Source organism: Terrapene carolina, unplaced genomic scaffold, assembly GCF_002925995.2.
Source record: "Terrapene carolina triunguis isolate 2854851 unplaced genomic scaffold, T_m_triunguis-2.0 Scaffold141, whole genome shotgun sequence".
Taxonomy (NCBI): domain Eukaryota; kingdom Metazoa; phylum Chordata; order Testudines; family Emydidae; genus Terrapene; species Terrapene triunguis.
Window position 1 is genome coordinate 10,804,234 of NW_020664492.1, and position 23,634 is coordinate 10,827,867.

Sequence of the window (23,634 nt, forward strand, 5' to 3'; positions counted from 1 at the left end):
CACACACATGGGTAGGGACACGCCCAACTGTAGAATCACACAGAGTCTGTGATCAGCTCTCTGTGGGAGGACTCAGCTAGGGGATTGCCCAGCACTCCTTTGCACATACCCAAAATTGTATTGTCTTGCTCTGCACAGAGAACTGTACAGCATAAGCTAATTGAAATTCACCCTCTTCCTCAATTTGGACAGAGATATGCACAGCTTCCCACCCCCTGAGTTATGAATTGCACAAACTGGGTTTTAGAAAACAAAACACGTTTATTAATTATAAAAGATGAATTTTAAATGATAATAAGGGATAGCAAACAGATAAAAGCAGATCACCTTAGTAAATAAACAAAAACCACGAACTGAGCTTAACACACTAGATAGGTAGGATATAAATTAGCAGATTCTCACCCTGAGTGATAAACAGGCTGGCAGATTCTTAAGGCACAAGTTGCCTTGGCTTTCCCAGGTTTTCATACACACGCTAAAGATCCTTCTAGCCTGGGACCATCACTTCTCACAGTTCAGTCCTTGCCCCTCAGGTCTTTCCACGGGTGTGTTGTTGCAGAAGAGTTAGCACCCCTCAATATGTCATTTCCCCCCTTTTATATCTTCTCTCCACTTGCTGGAAAGCTCTTTTGCTGTGACCTAGGTCAAACAATTACCATTGCGTAGTGCTATCTCTGAGAAGTTTCTATTGTACACAGTTCCTGGGGTAATCCTTGTGCTTGTGTGCATTTCCTCAATAAGTCATTAACATTGTTTGGCCTTTTTACTGTCCTACCCGAAAGGCTGCTTGTGGGTGTTTTCATCTCACTACATGTTTCAGTAACACATACATAGCCAAACTTCCTAACTTCACATAGGGCAATAGCCCATACAGTCCAATGAGATATTACTGTCTAGCAGATCAGAAGGACACCTCACAAGACATACTTTGTACAAAACATATCATAATTACATGACAGTGGTGAATATTGGGGTGTCAGGGTGTCACTGTGGCATAAGAAGTTGAACTTGGCTTAGCCAGGGGAGATTTAAAGCTGGCATTCTGTGTGATCCGCAACCTCAGCGGTCAAGAGGTAGTTGCTACAAACGGCATCCTGAACGACTGCCAAGGCCGTCCAGGTAAATCAGATGATGACATCCTCTCATGCTGGGTGCAACATTATCACAAAGTCCTGACCCACTCTCTAGCCGCTGCTTGCCCAGAGCTGGATGATTTGGCAGCCACTGAGGTTCCGGACCCAGACACTTGTACTGATGCATCAATGCTGGATGAAGCAAAACACACCATTTGCAAATTGAAAAACAGAAGCACAACCGGTGATGATGGCATCCCCCCTGGAGCTGCTAAAATGCACTTTTGACCCTGTGGTGAAATCACTTCTGGCATCTTTCACCTGGTATGGAGAACTGGAACCTTACCAACCGCCTGGAAGGACGATATTGTGATCTCATTTTATAAGGGCACTGCACTGCAAATGTAACAGCTACAGGCTGATCACCTTGTTGTCCAGTCAGGGAAGGTGTTTGCACATGTTCTGATGGTGTGTTTGGAGCCCGTTACATAGGAAGCATCGCCCCCAACAGTCAGGCTTTATGATGAACAGGTCTACATTAGATGCCATTTTGCCGTCTGCTTGTTGTTGCAGATACACCTGGAGTTCAAGAAGTCCCTCTCTGTAGCTTTTGTCGATCTTAAGGCTGTGTTTGATTCAGTTGACTGAGTTGCACTATGGAAGGCCTTAAAGGGTGTAGGTGTTCCAATCACTCTGCTGGACTTGATTAGTGAGCTGCATAATGGAACCACTGCCCATGTACTTTTGGGGAATTGGATGTCGGCACCTTTTAAATCAGTATCTAATGTCACGCAGGGCTGCATCTTGGCCCCTGCACTCTTTTGTTGGGCAATAGATTTCATAATGCAGAATTCTGTCAGGTCCATAGGCATTAAGATCAGAGATTTCTCGCTCTCAGGCCTTGACTGTGCTGATGATGTTCTTCTCGTACAGAGACCTGACAAATATCCAGCTTTTGCTATTTGGATTCTGTACTCACCAGTTCCTCCAATTCTCATACGGTGGTTCTTCATGGGATTGGCATTGCAGCATCTGCCATGGGTCATGTACGATGAATGTGGAATCAACATTATCTCGGCACGACAACCAAGTTCAGGAGCTATTAGAGCTGTATCCTCTCTGTACTGCTGTACGGTTGCAAAACACGGACAGTATGCCGCTTAGACTGGGCAATGCTGGAGGCTTTTCACACAAAATGCCAACGTCATATATTGGGCATAAAGTGGAATGACTTCATTCGTAATGCAGAAGTTTACGGACATATTGCCAGAATGCCGCAAGACATTCCGATGAATGCCGTTCTTCGCGTAGCTTGTAACATCTGGGATTCCACCAATCGAGGGGTGGAGGCGTTATACATCTAGCAACAAGGAATGCAGGTTATACCTACACAATGGTGGATGTATCTTGGAGAGCAGTGACTCTAAAAAGGATTTAGCGGTCATAGTGGACAAGCAACTCAGCTGTATGATACTGTGGCAAAAACAGCTAATGCAATCCTGAGATGTATAACTGCGGAGGAGGACTAGGAGGTGATTTTACCTGAGTATACAGCATTAGTGAGAAAGACATTGGAATACTGTGTCCAGATTTTAAAAATTAGAGAGGATGCAAAAGAAAGCCACAAAACTGATTTGAGATGTGCTTACCTTAGTAAAAAGAAGACCGAGAGGTGACTTGATTACAATGTCTGAGTACTTTCATGGGGAGATAATACCAGGTACTCTAATGCTCTAATCTAGTGGAGAAAGACATAACAGGAACCAGCTTCCAGACATTAATAATTTAAATTACAAATAAGGCACAAGTTTAACACAGAGGGCAATTACCCATAGGAGCAAACTATCAAAGAAAGTGATGGATTCTCAATCTCTTGGAATCTTCATTTCAAGACTGGATGCCTTTCCATAAGATATGCGTTAGCCAAACAAATTATTGTGCTCAATGCAGGGCTAACTAGGTGAAATTGGATGCTGGCCTTTAACTCTATCAAATTTAATAAAATCTGTGCGTGAGATACACCTGGCTATTTAACATTCCATTTTGAAAAAGGATGACATTTATCATTTTGCCATATAAACTGATGGGCTTTTTAGCCAGATGAATGATAGTATGGAAAGATCATACTGCAGAACAGGTTAAGAACATTTATGTCCCCCTTTTTTACCCTTCATACATTTGTAAAGAATTGTGAATAGCTATGTGTCATTCCAATAAGTTACAAGTATTCACTCAATCTTTGTTTCAGAAGAAGGTCTAAGCAAGTGACACATTTTCAGGGTACTTTTTTTAATAATTCCATTTTCAACTTACAGTTTAAAAGAAATAACAGCTCAAATGTAAAATATCTGTTTTCCTCAAATGAATCAGAATCATTATATTAATCGGCAAAAACTGCTACACAAAGGTCAATGAATGCAATTTACCTGTATTCTAGAAGTGACTGCATTATATGAAGTATGGTATATATGCACTGTTTTTGGAATTATTCTATGCTCTGGAGGTTAGCAAGAGCTAAACATCTAAAGGCTTGTGGCCTAGTATTCTCAAATTTCAATTTTTGAATCATTCATGAAATGGTGACCACTTGTTCAAGAAGCTGTAATATTTTCTTCCAACATGGATGCAGTCTCTCCATTGCCATGATATTCTAGATTCCAGAGGGAAATCTTCATACATCTTCCATACCTGAAGCCGCATGATTTTTGACATGACTATATGACATGACTATATGCACTCACATCAAATTAGTGGTCAAATTAAGTGGATTATTTTGCGGGGTGGGAACAGAATTTTTGGGGGAGATGGAAGATAGGCAAGTTGAACTAAGGTAAATGGATTTTGTTAGTGCTTGGACCATTTGCCAGAACCCGTACATTCAGACCCAACCACCACCTTCTCTCCCTTCATTCTCCAATATAAAGGACTATGTAGAATTTATAGCCTGAATCCTGGAGTATGTACAAAATTTTTTTTCAAAACTCAGATTCATTTTTCCTGATTAGAAACGGAACTTTTTATTTAGACTGAATTTCCATGTGACAAGCTCATCATAAAATTAGTATCATGATCTCTTTTCCATCTGCCAAAATACTTTGGGTCTTTTTGTAATACTATACAGTTCCTGTAGATTGTATATACAGGGGCGTATACTGTATAAACTGGAGACTAATATATTCCCCTCTACTTGGATGAATATTCTAAGGTCTTTTTGTTTTTAATATATTGCTGCTATTGACCCTGCCAATGTCTAATCTGCAAATATTGAAAAACAGAGACAGGCGTTTTGGTAAACATCCTCTGGGAACCAAACCTTTTTTCCTCTGAATAATTTTGTTATACTTTTAGGGGTCAAGTTGGCTTAATGATCCTAACATTAAAAAAACCCCATGTACTGGTGTATTGAGAGAAAGGCAGTGCATGATGCCTGATCTGCCTTCAATTGAGCTCTGCAAGACTCACTAACTCGTACTCTAGTAGACTAAATCCCACTTTTTTAGTATAAATTGGTACTTTCTGTATTGTACTGCAGTGAAAAAATGTTTTAAGTACCAAAGTTTCCTTTCCTCTATGAGCCACAAAGGCTGTTCTAACTCATCTTTGGTGCTTGTTTTGCCAAATAATGAACTAAACAAAATGATCATGAGTTTAAGTGTTTTTAATTTATAGTAGAACTATTTCAGCTACATAAAAAGAGGCAGTAGTGCCACCATCCCCACTACATCTGTTCACACAAGCCTGCTGACTAGATGGCAATCACAATCCAATACATTTTGAAGCTAGTTTTAGACTGTCAGTAATTTGCTTCAAATTGCTGTAAGATTTTTGTTGCAATATTTATACCTAGCTGCTTTAGGAGGCATTGGGCCAATTTAATCAGCAAATCTTGAATTTGCCATGAGCTTGTCAACCCACAATGTTGATTTTAAATCCAGCTACTCATCCATGACAGCTATGACACTTCAAAAAGAGCAAGTACCAATGAGGCAAACTTTATGCGAAACAAGAGCACCTCATCCACACACATTGCCTTTTTTATGTTGTTTTTCTCCTATTTTCATAGCCGGAGATATTTGGGTTGCTTTGGACCGTGGCATAGGATAGGTTCTAAGGAAAAGCGGAGTGAGAATGGCTCCCTCTTCTCGTCCAAATCCCAAGCTGGAAGGTGACTGGGTTGAAGCCATTTATGAAAATGGACACTTTGTGGTGATCCAATGAAGGAGAAGTCCCCCACCTCATTGCTCTTGGGGTTTCAAATAATTAGGTTCACTTAACCCAAAGGAAGGGTTGTCCAGAGAGGACAGCATTGTGTCCTGCCTCCAAGCAGGAAGAGTGGACAACATTACTTTATGTCTTTATGAAACTGAAAGTATCATTAGCAATAAGAGAGCATCACAAGGCCTGAGTCAAGATCAGTGCAACAGGGCCCTGGAGACATGTATGGTCTCTGCCCTGAAAAGCTTACAGTCACTTAGCTCTAAAGCAACGTGGTTAATATTTCAACTCCTGCATTCTGCTGATCCAACCACCAAATTCATTCATTCAATTAATGTGATCTGAAGGCATGTACTGAATACAAGCACATGCCATTTGTGCCATCCATTCCACCTGTCTGCTCCATACTTTTGGGGGCACTGGCTCATTCATAGGTAGAACCTATGGTGCTCATCAGTGAAGGATCCAAACCCTCTAAAACATTAAAAAAATATAAGCCTCGGAATGCCATAACCCCATACTTCATATGGGCATTGCGAGGATTACATTTCTTAAATGTTTTAGAGGTGTTTTATCTGTTTGACAGATGAGAAACTGATCATGACAATCTCATCTTCCGAAGTCCCAGTTTGGTGTCCTTGCATCAAAACCATCTATTCAGAATCAACATAGTAATTAAAAGTCATTTTAGAGGAGAGATAAGTATGACCATAACTCAGATGTCATAATGGTTCAGACATGGTAAATATTTGTGTGGACAAGGCCTATAGATAGAAGATAATCTTTTCATCGCTTCTCAGCTCTCTGTGAGCTGAGAGGTGAAAACATTATCTTCTATCTATAGGCCTTGTCCACACAAATATTTACCATGTCTGAACCATTATGACATCTGAGTTACAGGATGATCCAAAATGCTGACACCAACTCAGCAATCAGTGTAGATTAGGACAGGCTGTGTCAACAGTAACTTGATAAAGTGGCTCAACTCATAAGAAAGTAGATCATGACCATTTCCTCTACTGGGAACTTTTTGCCCCATCCCAGCAGACCAGACATTGCTGTAATCATCACAGCATGCTGGGTACACTCATGCAATACTATCAGTCACACAGGATGGCGAGCTCAAGTAAATCTACTTAGCAACCTAAGGACTTAATATGACTAATTGAGTGTATTTTAAAGAGACAATTTTTCAGCTGAATCACTCTACCTAACACCTTTAAAAAAAAGTTTTTCCAACATCCCTGTTCAAAAGAATATAGTGCAGAGTGCAGGGAGAGTGCAAGATGCACATAAAGCAAAAGAAAGTTGGTACAATTCTATAGGTAGCAGCCTGAATAACTAAGTCCAGAAGAAAATAAAAGCCTATATAAAAGCTTTCAGTGAGTTACAGATATTACACCTTTAGAATAAAGTTACAAGAATTTTAGAGGATTTTGTTTTTATTTAATTAGCCCGACAGCTTCCTATTCCTCTGCAGTTGGTAAAGAATTCATCTTGAGAAAGACCACCCTGAACGTGTACTCATCCAAGAAAACTGCTGCATCATCAATCCTGCTAATCATGATGGCAACAGAAATAATTCCTCTATTATCTCTACTGTACTCTCAACAGCAGCATCTCCTCCAACTAATAAGATGGCTATTTTCACCTGAAAAACAAAACAAAAAAAAGCCAAACAGGGAAACTGTTATGGTAATGACCACTAAAAGTTATAGTCATTAAAAGACTTTGTATCAAAAGATTTAGTTAGAAGTCTTTTGCACAGTTTCTAAGAGTTAACAAAACCTGACTAGTATTCTCTTTTTAAATATTTATTTATAATCCCCAAATAGCAATCATTTTGTGCCAGATACCTGTTGCATTTCCAATATTCCTTTAGCCACCAGCTCTGACTTTACACCGTAGAAGCTGAATTTTTTTGTATGGCAAGTTTCCTCTAATTTTGCTCTGAACGAAGAAAATGAGTAAATAAGTAAAGCAGTCAGCTTTCAAGGGATGACCTCTGCGCTTTCTATTTATGTGTTTCTGCCACCTAAGAACCATACACCTGCAGTAGCTTTAGCATCAGACCACTGCACTGTAGAAAAAGCATCGGTAGAAAAAGAAATGGCTTACATTAAAACAATACCAAATTTAGGGAAAAAGTAGCATTATTTCTGTACACATTGAGTCTTGCTGCATGAAAACCTTCAAGAGTTGCCGGCTTTTCTAATTGACTTTAGTGCAGAATGTTTCCATTGATCACCATTGTATAAATGGCAGCCTGAGGTGCTTTAATATTTTTTTGCATTAGAGTTTAAAGACCTAGTCTATTTAAGACCAGTTTACATAATTTTGTAATTTTCTGCTGGGCATGAACACACACACACACACACACACACACACACACACACACACACTCTACAGACATAGCCGGAGTCAAAGCACTTTGTACATTTTGTCTTTATACTCCTTTACATGTTCCTAAAGTGCTCTGAACACTTTCGGTTCTCTATACACGTAATAATAAATAGAAAGGCAGAAATAACATGCAAACAGGACTATTCATGGAGGCATACATATTGGAATAGTTATTTTCTCCAAATTGCAAATAGTTAATAGGTTATTCAGGCCCCTTCTTCTATATTTGACATTTCTCAGTGAAAAGGCCTTTTGATTTCACTTAATTTCTCTCTCCTTCAATGTTTTTCTATTTCAATGTTAATATAAAGAGGTATCAGGGGAAACCTATTTTATACAAGTGTTAGGATAAGATTCTTCTATTGTCAAACACCAAAACAATGAAACAGAAACAAACCATTAATGTCACTGCACTATGTCTCCATAACACTAATGGTTCATTTCTACTTCATATAGAGCTCCCCATTTACAAGGCTACAGGCAGCAAGAAAGGCTATAGATCATTGAAATACTCCAGGGTAGCAGAGGATTATTGAACTTCTCTTTTGCTGATTGGGCAGTAGTTCAGTCTTAATGTCACATGGCAATAAAACCACAAAGGCACACAACAAACATCTCCAAATGGAAACTGTGATTTTCTTCTCAGACACAGACAGGGTGAGAGTGAGGTGAGAAAACTGCTTGATCCATATACTGCCTAGTGCAGGGGTGGGCAAACTACGGCCCGCGGGCCAGATCCGGCCCCTCAGGGCTTTGGATCCGGCCCATGGCACTGACGGCACCACATCCCTGTAGCCCCTGGGTGGGGGGGCAGAGGGCTCCAAGCGTTGCTCTTGCTTCCAGGCACCGCCCCCTGCAGCTCCCATTGGCCGGGAACGGGGAACCGCAGCCAATGGGAGGTTCGGGGGAAGTACCTGGAGGCGCGGCAAGGGCAGCACACACAGAGCCCTTCCACCCCCCCCCGCCCCAGGGGCCGCAGCGCTTCCGGGAGCGGCGCGGGGCCAGGGACAGGGCAGGTATGCAGGGAGCCTGCCCTGGCCCCGGTGCGCACCGCTGCCACCCCGGAGCCGCTTTAGGTAAGCGGCGCCAGGCCGGAGCCCGAACCCCTCCTGTACCCCACACCCCAACTCCCTGCCCTAAGCCCGCTGCCTGTGCCTCGCACTCCTCCTGCACCCCAACCCCCTGTCCTGAGCCCCCTCATGCACCCCGTACCTCTCCTCTGCCCCAATCCCTTGCCCTGAGCCCCCTTGTATACCCCACACCCCTTCTGCACCCCAACCCCCTGCCTTGAGCTCCCTCCTGCACCCTGCACCCCTGTGCACCCCAACCACCTGCCCTGAGCCCCTTCCTGCAGTCTGCACCCCTCCTGCACCCCTGCCCGGAGCCCCCTCCTGCACTCCACACCCCTCCTGCACCCCAACCCCCTTCCCTGAGCCCCCTCATATATCCTGCACCCCTCCTCTGCCCCAAACCCTTGCCCTGAGCTCCTTCCTGCACACCGCACCCCCTCCCACACCCCAACCGGCCCTGCATACAATTTCCCTACCCAGATGTGGCCCTCGGCCCAAAAAGTTTGCCCACCCCTGGCCTAGTGTAATAAGGTTTAAGATTGCACTTACCTTTTATTTTCTTTGGTAACTATCTCTGACCTTTTTCTGCCTCCCACTTATCATAACTGAAAATCTAGCTTTCTGGAGTTAATAAATCTCTTTTATATTTTACCTAAAACTGTGCGGTTTGGTTGAAATGTTCGGAAATCTCAGCTCAGGTTACAAAGGCTTGTGTATGTCCTCTCCACATTGAGGGAGGGGTGGACTGGGTAATACACTTACAGTGGTCAGGCAGATGCAAGGCTGGGGGCTTGGGAGAATTGGCTGATGCCTCTGTGTGATTCATGAGTGGCTCTGGGAGCATTCATGCAATCTAGCTGTGTGTGGGGCTCCACATGCTGTTGTGCTGAGTGATAACAGCACCCAGAGGGGTTTGCTGCTTGTCACTAAAAAAGCATTGTGAGAGATAGCACAGTGTGGAGAGTTAAGAGGGCACAGTGGTACCCCAGTCCAGGTTGTACCCTAGGGATCCCGTCACAATAAATTCTCCCTAAACAAGTCAAAAGCAGAAATTTATTCTTTGCCTCCAACAGTTTTTGACTTAAAATAGTCCTGAAAAATGTATTGCTTAAGGAAACCTTTGCAGATACTGTTCTATAGGACAGCTTATTGGAATCTGTCTCAATTTCTCCAGAACGAACAAAAGTGTTCCTGTAAAATGCATTACTCTTCCCCCAAAACTTCAAGACAAAGATTCTGTAGGCCAGATGTTGCCCCAAATACATATGTGCAAACCCATTATCTTACATAGGTTTGAACAGGAATAATTGAGTGACTTTGTTATAACATGATCAAAAAGTTTAGAGTGGGTGGGACATAGGTAAATCCCGGCCACATTTTGACCATGTTGTAATTGGGTTGGAGTAAACCATTTATAGCTTTAATGTAGACACGGTCTAAAAAAAAAAAATCTATTTTCAACTTTTGTTTCCACTTTCCACAGAAGGATTTTCTGTCAAACAACCTTGGCTGGAAAGAAATTGAGGTTCTTTCTGTTCTTTTACTTCTTAGGAGGTTTCCTTTCCATTTCCCAGCTTTCCTTCCTCGGCAGCAATTCCAAAGCAAGCTCTTTGGGGCAGCCGCCTTTCCTTCTTTCCTATCTAATAAGCACTTAGGACACAGTGGGCATCATCATAAATGATGCTTGGATGAGCACAGAGCTCTTGAAAAAAAAAAAAAAGAGGTGCTACAGGCTCCTGTCCATATTTGGCCAGGAGGTACTGAGGAGTCACAAGGTCAGTGCTCAAACTCAGAGACATGCGATTAAATCTTCCTAAGGCTCAGACTTTTAAGTAACATAAGAAGCAAAAAGAGTTTAAATAAAATGGGTTAAGTACCATAAAACTGTAAGATATTAAGGAGAGATGGAAATTGGTTAGGGCACAAAGGGGTATTGCAGTAATGGAATGAAACTAGGGGGAAAAGGATTGTCTTGATCAGCACAAAACCAATTTTATAGCAAGACATGTGGAACAGCCTCCTAAGAGAAGTGGTGGAATCCCATTTTTGCAATCGAAGCATTGTGGAATGGAACACAGAAAAAAATTCTTCATTAGCAAGGCCACGTGCTAAAGGACATAACATCTTTTCCATCTCTACCTTCTTTTACAACTTTTTCAGGACATGCTTGTTATACTGCACCCCATAATCTTCAAAGTGATATAATTATGATACGATTATGACAGTTATGATGTATTTTATGCAAGATAAGTCATGTGAGATGTCATTGGAAAGGGTATGATTTGCTGAATATGCTTATCCTATTTGTATGCATGTATCATTTTTGTATCTGAAGTTATGAATATTGGCTATGTATCTATTTCACATGTAGCTATTCCTTGGCAACATCCACTAGGCAAAAGGCTCTCAGTCTAGATGGCTGTCTGGGAAGTGCCCATTCAAGTTAATGAGCCATTAGAGAGAACAATAGCCTTAGGAGAAGCTTATCTACCACCTGGGGAGCTTTCCTAAGGATGCTATAAACAGCCTTGAGTAATGGCTTCTGTGACACTACAGGGACATGTGACCAGGTCACCTGGTTCTGGACTCCATCTTGGGATATCAGTATTTTTCCACTGACTGGCATGACCAAGCTTTGAAACAGAGGGTTCCCGCCCTATGCAAAAGCTATATGAGGCAGGGGAATGACATCAAGGTTCTTCACTGACTCTCCACCCAAAGAGACTCCTAGAAACACCAGAGGAACAAGGACTGAACTGGAGGAAGTGCTGGACCCAGGCTAAAGGAATTTTTAGCCTGTGAATGGAATACCTGGGGATTCTAAGCTGTAAACAAGTGCACCTTTCCCCTTAAGAATCTGCAGCCTGCTTGTGTCATCACTTAGGGTGAGGATCTGCTATTCATATCCAATCTTTTTAGTATATTAAGTTTAATTTGCATTTTTGTTTATTTGCTAGGCAATCTGCTTTGATCTGTTTGCTATCCCTTATAATCACTTAAAATCTATCTTTTGTAGTTAATAAACTTGTTTTTGCTTTGTCTATACCCCCGTGTGTGGGGCAGAAAGCTGTTGTGTATTCCTCTCCACATTGAGGGAGGGGGCAAATTTCATGAGCTTACACTGTACAGTTCCTTGTGCAGCGCAAGACGGTATCATCTTGGGTTTACACTCCAGAAGGGGTGGGTTCCTGAGTAGCTGGGAAGTTCCTTAGCTGGGAAGTTCCCTAGCCTTCCCATGCAGGGGCTGGTCACAGTGTCCGCATGTAACTGCAGCTGGGTGTGTCCCTACCTGTATGTGTGCTGGCGAAAGTGCAGGCTAGAGCCTGGAGAGGGCTTGGCAGCTTGTCACAGCAGTACAATGAAAAGGTAGCCTAGGCTGGCGGGTCAGGAGGGCTCAGTGGTACCCCAGTTCCAGGTGGCACCCCAGGGGGATCCCATCACAGTGCTAATTATGACTCTGCATAATAAAATAAATCAGTGTCTGAAAAAAGGCTTTTATCGATTGCATTAACTATTTGAAATCTAAATCTGCAGTCAATGTGGATGCTAAACATGTAGATTGCTATAATTTCTGCCTTTCTACTAATTATTCCATTTCCTATCCCATATCCGAAGTTAGAAGCTTCAACTCAAAAGTAAAATCTTAAAAATTAAGCGATTGACAGGTCAGAAAGGAGACAGAATAGCTAAGGGAACCCACCACTGAAAGGTAGCGTGTAGACAGTACTCCCATGCTACAACCTGGAGCATGGTAATCCCGTAATTAGTAACAGCAGGTGCTAAAGTGCTTAAAGTAAATCACTTCTGCATTTTAGTGAGTTGTTATTCATGTCAGCGTTATCCACCAGAACAGATCTGACAGGATTGGTGACAGCTGATGACCTCTGTTTCAGAGTAATTTTTGGACTCTGGTTTGCCAAATCCCATAGACGTTAGACATTTAGTGTCAGAGAAGGCTGTAGTGCATTTTACACATCTCCAAATGCAGATGTTAAGGGCACGGATGGTTGTAGAAACATTAACCCTTCCCACATACACAATTTTGTTAGTGTGGCAACAGGTTTAGAAGTTCCAAACAAGACCCCAATCAAATTATTTGAAAGATTATGAACACATGGATACAGAGGAATGCATTATGGTATGGGAGTTATAACTGGAGAAGTAGGATTAAAAACAAACCACCACCACCAAACCAGACACAAACATTTAGGCTGTAAGGATAAGCTTCCTGCAAGAACCTGCAAAACAAATCCTCAGTATAACCAAGGATGCCACATTGCATGGGACATTTAAAAACAAAAGAAGATTGGACACAGCTTTAGAAATATATACTATACGGCTGATCTTGTACTGGATGATCTAATCCATGCTTAGAATTTACTTCTTCTGCTTAGATGTTCCAGTTTAGGCTTCCAGTTTCTGTACTGTTGTTTTCTCCCAACTGAAGCTTATTAGTTTCTATCTAGCTAACAGAGCATAAGCTTTTCAGTGCGGTGACCTCATCTTTCCAAGCACCATATACGTCACAGAAGGCAGGGCAGGGTGTGCTGGATCTCCACGTGCTGAGAGACTCGGTGTCTCTGCACTGAGGGCAGGATGGGTCTCGCTGGCTCACCTCAAGTCTCCCCGCACTGAGGGGGTTCGTGTTTCTTGAGCAGCCACTGTCTGGACTCAGACTGTGAGACAGAGCAGGGGAGCAGGAGGCTCAGCTCAGATTTTTGTCCCACTGGGAGAGGGGACTGAGTGGTCTCCTTTCACCTAGTGCCTTCCACCCTCGGGTAACTTGATTCTCCGGCCTGGTCTGTGCTGGAGATTTCAGCCATCAGTGCAAAGCCCTAGTGGACCAAGTCAAAACATTCCATTTGCTCCAGTGTAGTTTACCAACTAGGATAAGTTTTATACCAGTTCAAATGGCAGATTTGTGCCTTGTCCTTGAGAGCTGCAAATTGCACCCCTGTAATTATGCTGGTGGCACTGGTGCTGGAACCAGGGGACCATGTCCTCCCCCCACCTCCCGCTTTTAACAAAAGGAACATAAGTGCACATTTCATGTCCCCTGCAGATTTTTTTTCCCCAGCAGAATAATAGTTTGCCAGGGTGGTGCTGCAATTACACTTTTTGCCAACCATGGTCTGCTACGGCACCAGAAGAAAGAGAGGGCAGCTGCGGAGAAAAAGAGGGCACTTTGGCCTCAGTCCCCCAATTTCTGCAAAGGTTCTGGTGCCCTTGGCTAGTTAGTTGATCAATGATGGCTGAAACTGGGCTGGTCCCTAGTGAAGAGCAGGCCTCAGCTTGACTGTCCGCTGTCAAAGTTGACACGGAACAGAGAATGTCCCAGATGACACATGCTGCACACTGAGGTCTTGTCTACACCGAGGTCTTTCTGAAAATCTTCCACCGCTATCACAACACCAGTGCTAGCAGAGGCTAGCCACCAGCATTTTTACCACCATATTATCCAGGCCCATTCTGAGCATGTTTAGACAGCACTGATAAAGATACCAGTAAACTCTGGCATTCCCGTTGTTTCTTGCTATAGCACAGCTGCATTTATGAGATTGCAACACGGGGAGACTTTCAGAAAACTTCAGTGTGCACACAACCTTAGCTATAGTTCTCTGCTCGGGGCAATGTTGATAGAAGTTATAGTGTAGGCAAGGCATAGATTTATTTATTTATTTTTACTGCCTTTTCATCACTGTTGTCATACCTACATGGCACCTTCCACTATTGCTGCTGCCAATGGAGCTGCATCAGGATGAATTATACATCTAATTTTTCCTAATGTAGCTACGACCTTGGAGAAATTGGGGAAGTAGGAGGGAATGACACATGCATCTCTTTACTGATTTGTACAGTGAGCCCATCTTCAAACTAAGTCCACAAACAATTAAATATCTTGCCTGTTGCTAAGAATAGCCTCAGTACGCATATAGTTATAACTAGGGTCTCTGGATTCTGCATTCTGTGGCAGTGTTAATTGATTACATAATCAGTTCCCCAGTCACTAGCTAACCCTTTTCATGCACCATGATGTTCATGTTTTTTATGTTATAGAAGACGCATACAGTGTTGCCAAGAAAGCACTAAAAATGAGTCAGGCCCCATAAAATCATAATTTGAAAATTAATAAACTTGGTTTATTTGCCTTCTGGTGTTTGAGCCTTTTGTTCATGTTGTAAAGCTTTTCTCTGCAAGCATGAGGCTATCTACTTTGAAAGCTTTGATTCTCACAATCACGACTCCAATTTTCATCACCGCTATACAGAAAGGATGTCGAGAAACTGGAAAGGATCCAGAGGAGAGTGACAAAAATGATCAAAGGGTTGGAATGCAAGCTATACCACCAAAGGCTGAAGGAACTGGGTGTTTAATTTGGAAAAGAGGTGATTAAGGGGGGACATGATACTGGTCTTCAAATACTTGAAAGGCTGCCATAAGAAAGATGGAGAAAAAGTCTCAGAGTAGCAGCCGCGTTAGTCTGTATCTGCAAAAAGAACAGGAGTACTTGTGGCACCTTAGAGACTAACAAATTTATTTGAGCATAAGCTTTCATGGGCTACAGCCCACTTCATCAGATGCATAGAATGGAACATATAATAAGAAGATATATATACATACAGAGAACATGAAAAGGTGGAAGTTGCCATACCAACTCTAAGAGGCTAATTAATTAAGATGAGCTATTATCAGCAGGAGAGAAAAAAAAAAACTTTTGTAGTGAAAAAAAAAGTCTTCTCTCTTGCCACAGAGGGCAGGGCAAGAGGCAACAGGTTTAACCTACAGCATAGCAGATTTAGATTAAATCTCAGGAAAAACTTCCAAACTGTAAAAACCGTAGGACAATGGACCAGACTGCCTAGGGAAGTCATGGAATCTCCATCACTAGAGGTTTTCAAAAGGAGGCTGGATAGCCATCTGTCTTGGATCATTTAGGCACAACAAATCCTGAATCTTGGCAGAGGGTTAGACTAGATGATCCTTGCAGTCCCTTCTAACCCTATGGTTCTGATTCCAAGAGTTGCAGCTTTAAGAAAAACCCCAAATTAAAAACCTGGGGCAGGTGTTACCAAAAACCCCCTTTGTCTACCCCCTCCAGAAATCTGAAGTGACAATGACAGCTTTATAAAGCTAAAAAGAGGAAGACCAGGGGCCTGAGACTGTGCTCAGTACACTGGTGCTAATCAGAGTCATTCCACTGAAGCCAGTGGAGTTACTTCTATGTAATACTGGGCTAAGGGAATCAGGAAATCTAACTTGGTACTTGATGCTTGGTACTACCTGGGTTACCTTCTGTTAGTGGATCCGAATAATTATGTTTGGGGACCCAATTCCACTGTGTAATGCAGACAAAACTTTAACTACGTTCAAGCCTTGGACTCTGATCCTGACTTTCTCTGTACCCTCAGCTCAACTCGTTCTCTCATCATAGCATCAGATTCAGAATCCAGTGGCCTCTTCTGCATCTTTGGAGTGTCCAAAGCTTTAGCTAAACTCTAAGCTTAAATTCCACAGTGATGGAACCCTCCTTAGGCTTGTTACACCACAAAATAGAACCATAATTGGGTCAGTGCACCACAGTATTGTAAACCAGACTGTATTTTTGTTTTATCCTTAGTGTAAACGGGCCCTGAATCACTGCTTCAGTTTTCCATGTGTAAAACAGGGATAATAGAGAAGTATGGGGTATATTGCAAGAATTAATTAATGAATGTTTAAATGCCTTGAAATCCTCATATGAAAGATGCAATACAAGTACAAATACTACTCATTAATGCAAGTGTGAGCAAAACCATTTTAATCCAGAGAAAAATATTAGAAAGGAAAGCCACACAGAAGAGTTGGACAGTATGGGAAGAATAAATCATACAAAATAAACCAAGAAAATTTAAAACCCCAAAATAATGCCCCTCCTCCCCCCTGCCAACAAACAAAACACCATAGCACGGGAAAGCTGTTAAAAAAATATAACAGTACAAGAGTTAAATTCAAGTAAAAAGAAAAAACCCAACACACTTGCAGCCAGAAATAAAAGGACCCCTCTTTTTACACAGAAACAATATTTTCTTTTCTAGTCCCTCTTAGGTCCGAAAGGGCTGGGAGAAGAAATGGAAACTCAAAGACGCATCTCTGCTGAGAGTAAAGTGTGTGTTTTTATCTATCAATTTCTCAAACCACAGTTTATAGATAAAGAAAGAACCTGCTAAAACCCCAATGTTTTAAGGCTTAAATAAGCAGCTTAATCATAGAATCATCGGACTGGAAGGGACCTCAAGAGGTCATCTAGTCCACTCCCCTGCACTCATGGAAGAACTAAGTACTATCTAGACCATCCCTGACAGGTGTTTGTCTAACCTGCTCTTAAAAATCTCCAATGATGGAGATTTCACAACCTCCCTAGGCAATTTATTCCAGTGCTTAACCACCCTGACAGTTACAAAGTTTTTCCTAATGTCCAACCTAAACTGCCCTTGCTGCAATTTAAGCCCATTACTTCCTGTCCTATCCTCGGAGGTTAAGGAGAACAATTTTTCTCCCTCCTCCTTGTAACAACTTTTTATACTTGAAAACTGCTATGTTAGATTTAAAATGTTAGATTTTGTTTCTGTTTTTAGCCTCCGCCTCCCCTGGCTGGTTGATACAGTGTTCTACTCTGCTACTCCTCCACATCATCAGAACAGGCAGAAAACTAAATAAATGATTGACCTTTAAAACTTCCAATGTATGTCCTCAGTGAGGACCAGTCACATGGTACATGTGAAAAAAATCTGTGCTATGAATGTCTGAGTTATCACTAACAGCTGTTCCGCCTGTATCAGTGTGCAAGGTTCTAGTTCCTTCAAGCCTATTAAAATGATCACAATTGACTATGCTGACAGCCACCTGATACAGACAAAAGAGTATGCCCCTCTGTTGAATGTATCCAAGAATGGGATCACCTTCACTATAGCAGATGTTCTTTAACTTTTATGCTAATGGGAGCATTATGTTACTCTTCCCTCCCCCCACCCCCTTTCTCACTAATGACAAATGCCAGAACAATCAGAATCTGAAAACTTTCCATATGGAAAAACTGGAACAGAATGATGTTAACCTAATCATCGGTGCTAGGCTTTCAACTGTTGTTGGGGGCTAAAAGGGTCCAACAGAGCAGTCTGCTTGTTAAAGAACCATACCAGCTGTATCATGGAAACGGCATAAATATCTTATAAATCTCAATCTAGATGAGGAAATGGTGTTTCCATAATGAATATGCTGTATACCATTACAGTTCTTGTTTTCTTGCATTTTAGCAATGACATCATGTTCTTTCTGTATGAGTTTAATTGCAGCCTCACTTTAATGCTGCCAGTGATAAGAAACTATGCTATTAGCACTGCTCTTAAAGAGACAAAAAGCTTTAATGAATACCATGAAGAGCTACAGAAGCTCTTAAAATGAAAGGAGTCCATCAATCAGATTTATTCTGAAGAGTGCTTTTTAAATCTAACCTAGCAGGTTGAATTTTAAATACCAAAATATTCTCTTCACTGTTCTGCAGTTAAAAAAAAAAAGAAAGAAAGAAAAAGGAAAAAAAGGGCCTGCCAAAGTTCAATTACTGAAATATTGTTGGCAAAGAAACTGCAACGACAATTGCATGCTTAAGATTGAAGATATAATTCAAAATACTTCAAATAATCCCTCAGCAGTGATTTACAGGGCAGTAATTTAAAAGGATGGTACTATTTAGGCCCCAAATCTGCAATGATACATGGGAGCAATCCCATTGAAGCACACTGGAAGTCTTTGCAGGATTGGGGCCTTAGATGGAAACATCAGTTTGTAAGTTTAGATTTCATATACTAAAATACATACACCAGCAAACAAGAAATATACATAGGATTTTAAGATAGAACCCTTCATTCACAATAGGTACACTCTGAAGAATCTCTACATAACAGTATTTGTTTGGGGACATTCGCAAAACATTGAAACTTTGGTTTACACAGTAAGGGCCCTACCCAGCTGAAAACAGCAGTGGAATTCCAAGCCATGCAAACTACTGAAGGCTGTGGATACTAGCAGTGCAGAAGCCATCCCTTTTAGCATGGCCATTTACAGGCCAGGCCTAGAATTGCTCTGTCTTCCCTGCCAAAGCCAGGCAGTTCATGGAACATAGCACAGCCCTAAGGGTAGAGGAACTGTGCTGCATAGCCCTGGGAGGATGAGACTGACTCCAAGCTTGGCCTCTAGCAGGCAGAGCTTTTTTTAAAGGGATACCTGAGAGTTAAGAAACCAGGGGTGCAACAGAGTGGGGCCCAGGTCCCCCGGCTTAGCCCTTGACCAGAGTTGGGTGGCATAACAGTGGAGCCCCTTCCCTGCTGGTGTGACAAAGGAGTGGGCAGGCCAAATTTGAGTGGTCTTGCAACCCCATGTACCAGGTCACAGAATCAGTCAAGTTTGGCCTGGCTGCCTCTCTGTCATGCCAGCAGAGAAGAGACTCCACTGTTACGCCACCCAGCTCTGCCTCCCTAATGCCATAGGTGTGCCCTGTCCCCAGCCCACTGCTGGGAACCTGACCCAGAACCTGATTGGCTCTCAGCTTGCAAAGAATCAGCCAAAGGGGAGGCAGTATCTCAGACAGGAAATAAGGCATAAATGTTTAACATAGAGTAATTAGCCATTGGAACAAGTTACCAAGAGTTATGGTGGATTCTCCCTCACCAGCAATTTTTAAATCAAGATTGAATGCTTTGCTGTAGGAATTATTCTGGGGAAGTTCTCTGGCCTGTGGTATACAGGTCAAACTAGACGATCACAGTGGTCCCTTCTAGCCTTGGAATCTGAAAATTGTGGTTGTCTTCCTAGAAAGAACCATCTGTTTTCCCATCCTCTAGTAATCAAGGGAGTTTCCCCAGTAGCTTGTGTGCTAAGTGGCTATTCCTAATGGGGTATTACTCTTTTCTTCTGGTATAAGTAGTGGGGTTACTCTTCAGGTCACATCACTCCTCTCTTCTTCTCCTCCCTCATTGAGCTCTAAAAACAAACCCTTTAAATTTTTTTCAATGACTGGCTGTGGAGTCAAAGTGGGGAAGAACCTGCCTAGCATAAGGCATTTAAGTGATTCCCTGAGTCACCCAACTTGATTCCTATGATTCCTTGATTCAGTTTTTACATCTGGCAATCAGGCCGGGAAGGCTCAGACTTCACCAGCATTAAGAGGGCACCCAGGAACTGCCCAATGAACTATTCCACAGGATTACAGAGGGCTACTTTTCCCTCAGAATAGGGAGTCTCTGAAGCTGCCAGGAGGCACAGATCTTCATGAGTAGCTATTGTTATTGGAACGTGTCCTAAATCAATGTGGTACATACATTTTTCTTCAGAAACATTTAGTTAAATATATAGAAACAAGAATAAAAGTGATTGGAAGTTCTTGTTAAGAATATTAAGTCAGTGCTTTAATTTTGGAAGTTGTTTCACTCCTGCAGTCTTTTTAATTGGTCCTTTTTTTGGATCCAGAATCCTTTGATTTTCTGGAACATTATGTCTTCTTCTGAAATAAAGTCAGAAAGGTTAGTCATTACATGTCACTTACACGATGATGCTCCAGAAACTTGAACTGCTGGAAATTGGCATGCTTTTCATATTAAAATAACTGATTATTATGGTTAATTAATAAACAGTTTCTTTCTGGGTGTGAGGTTGAGCATTTAATTATTCTGTATACAAATCCCAATCCTCATCTCATCATTCCTGAATAACTTTATATTATTTAAATGATGAAATTTTAAAGGAACATGAAGAGAATATTAAACATTTGTATAAACAGGAAGGCAGCAGGCTGGGGAGACATTTTCACCACTTATATGCTCCTGATCAAGACATGGAAATTACTGTCTGCACCTGTAATTAGAGCTCTCTGCAGGCAGTGTCCTCTAGAGAGCCATGCTCTTAAGTCCCATGCCCTTACATATAAAACTTTGGTAGCTGACTAACAAGTTTACATTCACTTCATGGGAATAACTCCCCTAAGTGTTATTTATTTACTTTTGGATCAAAGTTTAATTTACAGGACTATAGAACAGAATTTCCAAGGGAAGAAAGGTGACTAAGTAAATCCACAAAGCCATTCTCAGGAGGATGCAGGCAGCATCTCTCTACTATTATGCAAAACAGCTAAGTATCTCTCTATTCATCCTTGCAGTATCTGAGCATTTTATATAGTCTAACATACAAGGTTTCAGTTTCTCTCTCACCCCAGTTGAGAAAGGAGGAAGGGAATATATATCAATTACATACATGTGTCTGTGCACTGATGATTGGAGAAATATTCTGCATATTGTTCAATGGTGAAAGCTGCGGTCATTTCATATGTTCTGGGAATGAGTTGCAGGTTTCTGGGCAAGCTGCCAAGAAAGCGCCATCTCCAGTGCTCTCTAGTTTCACTTTTGAGGTTGCCAAGTTCCATTGTTCTAACTATCATGAGCAGTATATGGGGCCTGCTTCCATTTAAAGCTTCGAAGATCAGGGCCAAAGTCTTGAATCTGACTCAGTAATCAATAAGGAGCTGTTGCAGAGCTGAGTAGACAGACAGATCAATCTCTCCTCACCCTCCAGTTCCCATGTTTTTCTACTGTCGTGCAAGTGTCTAAAGGCCCATCTGACCTGACCCAGGAACCACGGTAAGAATCACTATTTAAACTGGGTTCTAATTCAGCCAAAATGTACCAGCAACCATGATTAAACAAAGTTTAGATATTGTTTATTAACCTGATTTGAAACCCAGTGAAGACAAAGCTTTGAAATATCGGTTGAAATTAGACGAGAAGCTGCTGGAGGAAATTATGAGGTTATTCTCAAGGCCTGAATTTATTGCATAGTTTTACTCTGGAATTTAAATGGAATTACTTCTAATTTGCATCAGTGTGAGTGAGAGCAGATTCAGGCCCCCAGTCTTTAAAGTCATTAGAGTAGTATTTATGGAGGAATAATGACAATAGCTCTCTGTTAAATTCTCCATACATTGAAGGAGTTCCTCACTTGTGCTTGCTACTTCCTGATGATACACACTGTGACATATCACCACTCTTTGGTATAAACTGCCAGGTGAGATCAAGGTGGGAACTCACCAGGCTCAAGGTTCTAAGCAGTTGGCTACAGGGATAGCTCAGTGGTTTGAGCATTGGTGTACTAAACCTAGGGTTGTAAGCTCAATTCTTGAGGGGGCCATTTAGGGATCTGGGGCAAAAATCTGTCTGGGGATTGGTCCTGCTTTGAGCAGGGGGTTGGACTAGATGACCTCCTGAGGTCCCTTCCAACCGTGGTATTATATGATTCTAAGCAAAAGGTGAAGAAATCCCATCATGTGCATAAAGTCATTTGAAAAGTGCTGACTAAGGTTACAAAACCATCAGCTTTGAGAGGAGGAGGTGATGCAGTGGTAATCTGTCACAACATGTATCTTTCCAGAACAACAACTACAGGAAAGTATTTTTTGTCTAATATAAAAAGAATTAAAGACAGCAACTGTCATAATACTCCCAAATAAATACTGGTCCAAACCCCACAGAACAGTGCTACTATTCAGCTGGTACTCAATGTCTGGCTGTTGCTGGCTTCCTTAGTCCCTCCAGAGGGAGTAAGGGAGAAACATGCTGGCTCTGCCCTCTCTGGCCACCTCCATAGGAGCTATATAAAAACACAGCCAGAGCCAGAAACTGCCTATGGGCTGCATATTAAGTATTTAAGAGCCACACAATACTTGTCTGATCTTAAGAATCCTTAGTAGCAGACATTAAACCTTACTCTAATAACAGTAATCTACTGAATGCTCACCATGAGACCAAAGAGTGGGAATCAGTGAATATAGTTAACATTGCAGAATATATCTTATTCATGTCCTGAGTAAGAGGTTAAAATAGAAAACAGGTGGGAAAACTATTTCATATCAATTATCTTTTATAATCTAATGATGGGACAGCTGTTCTCAATTTGTATCATGGCTCAATTGCAATGATATAGTTAAGGATTTGTTAGTGTTTCCATTTTCAGTAAAGAATCAGCTTCAATTTGAAACTTGGTTTATCAGAGCTCAGCCCAGACACACATTTTTATGTTCTAAATTCCCCCAAACAGCTTCGTGCTCTTCACATTTAAAAATTTGGGGGAAACTCTTTTGCACCTGTGTAACTAAAAACTGGCTTTGATTTATTAAGCAATTAGGTCTTAATATGAGTTCATCTAAAATTACTCACCTTCTCATCCACTAGACAGCTGTACACTCTCTATTGACTGAGAAGAACCAGGCTGAACATTTAATTGCATTACTGTTAATGGACTGGAGAATGTAAGAGCAGACTTAAAAAAAAAAATAGGCCTTTTTGCTGACTGAGATTTATATGTAAGGATGCCAAAACCTTCTGTTAGGTTCCACAAAGGCCACTTACATTGTATGAGTACTGTACTATCATTCTGTAATAGTCTATGTTAGTAATAAGCTGATTTAAAATCAGTACCAAGAGTGATATGGACATCAATATTTTGTCAGTAAGATTATCTGCAGCAATCTTTATCTTGGATAGAGGGCTATGATAGTCAAGGGAGAGTATTTAGATAAATGTATTAAGTCAGAAAATGGAGGGAATATGAAAGAGTTACCTCAGTATTTGGTTTTTCCTCTTGATCTGCACTGCATCTGTTTTCTGCCTCTCAGCAATTTTAAGTGTAGCTGATGTCTGCAATGGTCAAATTTTTATAAAGCAAGTTATCCTCCAAGTATATATGTTGTTAGGAAAGCAAAAATTCTCCTCACGTTGATTTTGAAAAAGACAAGCACTATGACCCTGATTCAGCAAAGAATTTAAGCTCATACTTAAGGTTATGTCCCATTG

The 23,634-nt window shown here is 41.6% G+C and overlaps 1 protein-coding gene across 1 annotated transcript in view; it reads right to left on the reverse strand.

Moving 5' to 3' along the window:
- Nucleotides 1-19,743: 19,743 nt before the first annotated feature.
- LOC112121124 (coiled-coil domain-containing protein 169-like) overlaps nt 19,744-23,634 on the reverse strand; it is a 42,585-nt gene continuing 38,694 nt past the window's right edge. The window contains exons 7-8 of the mRNA XM_024220219.3: nt 23,402-23,478; nt 19,744-20,297 (exon numbers count right to left, since the gene is read on the reverse strand). Coding sequence (XP_024075987.2) covers nt 20,195-20,297; nt 23,402-23,478 — 180 coding nt within the window. The 3' untranslated portion in view covers nt 19,744-20,194. The remainder of the gene's footprint in view (nt 20,298-23,401; nt 23,479-23,634) is intronic.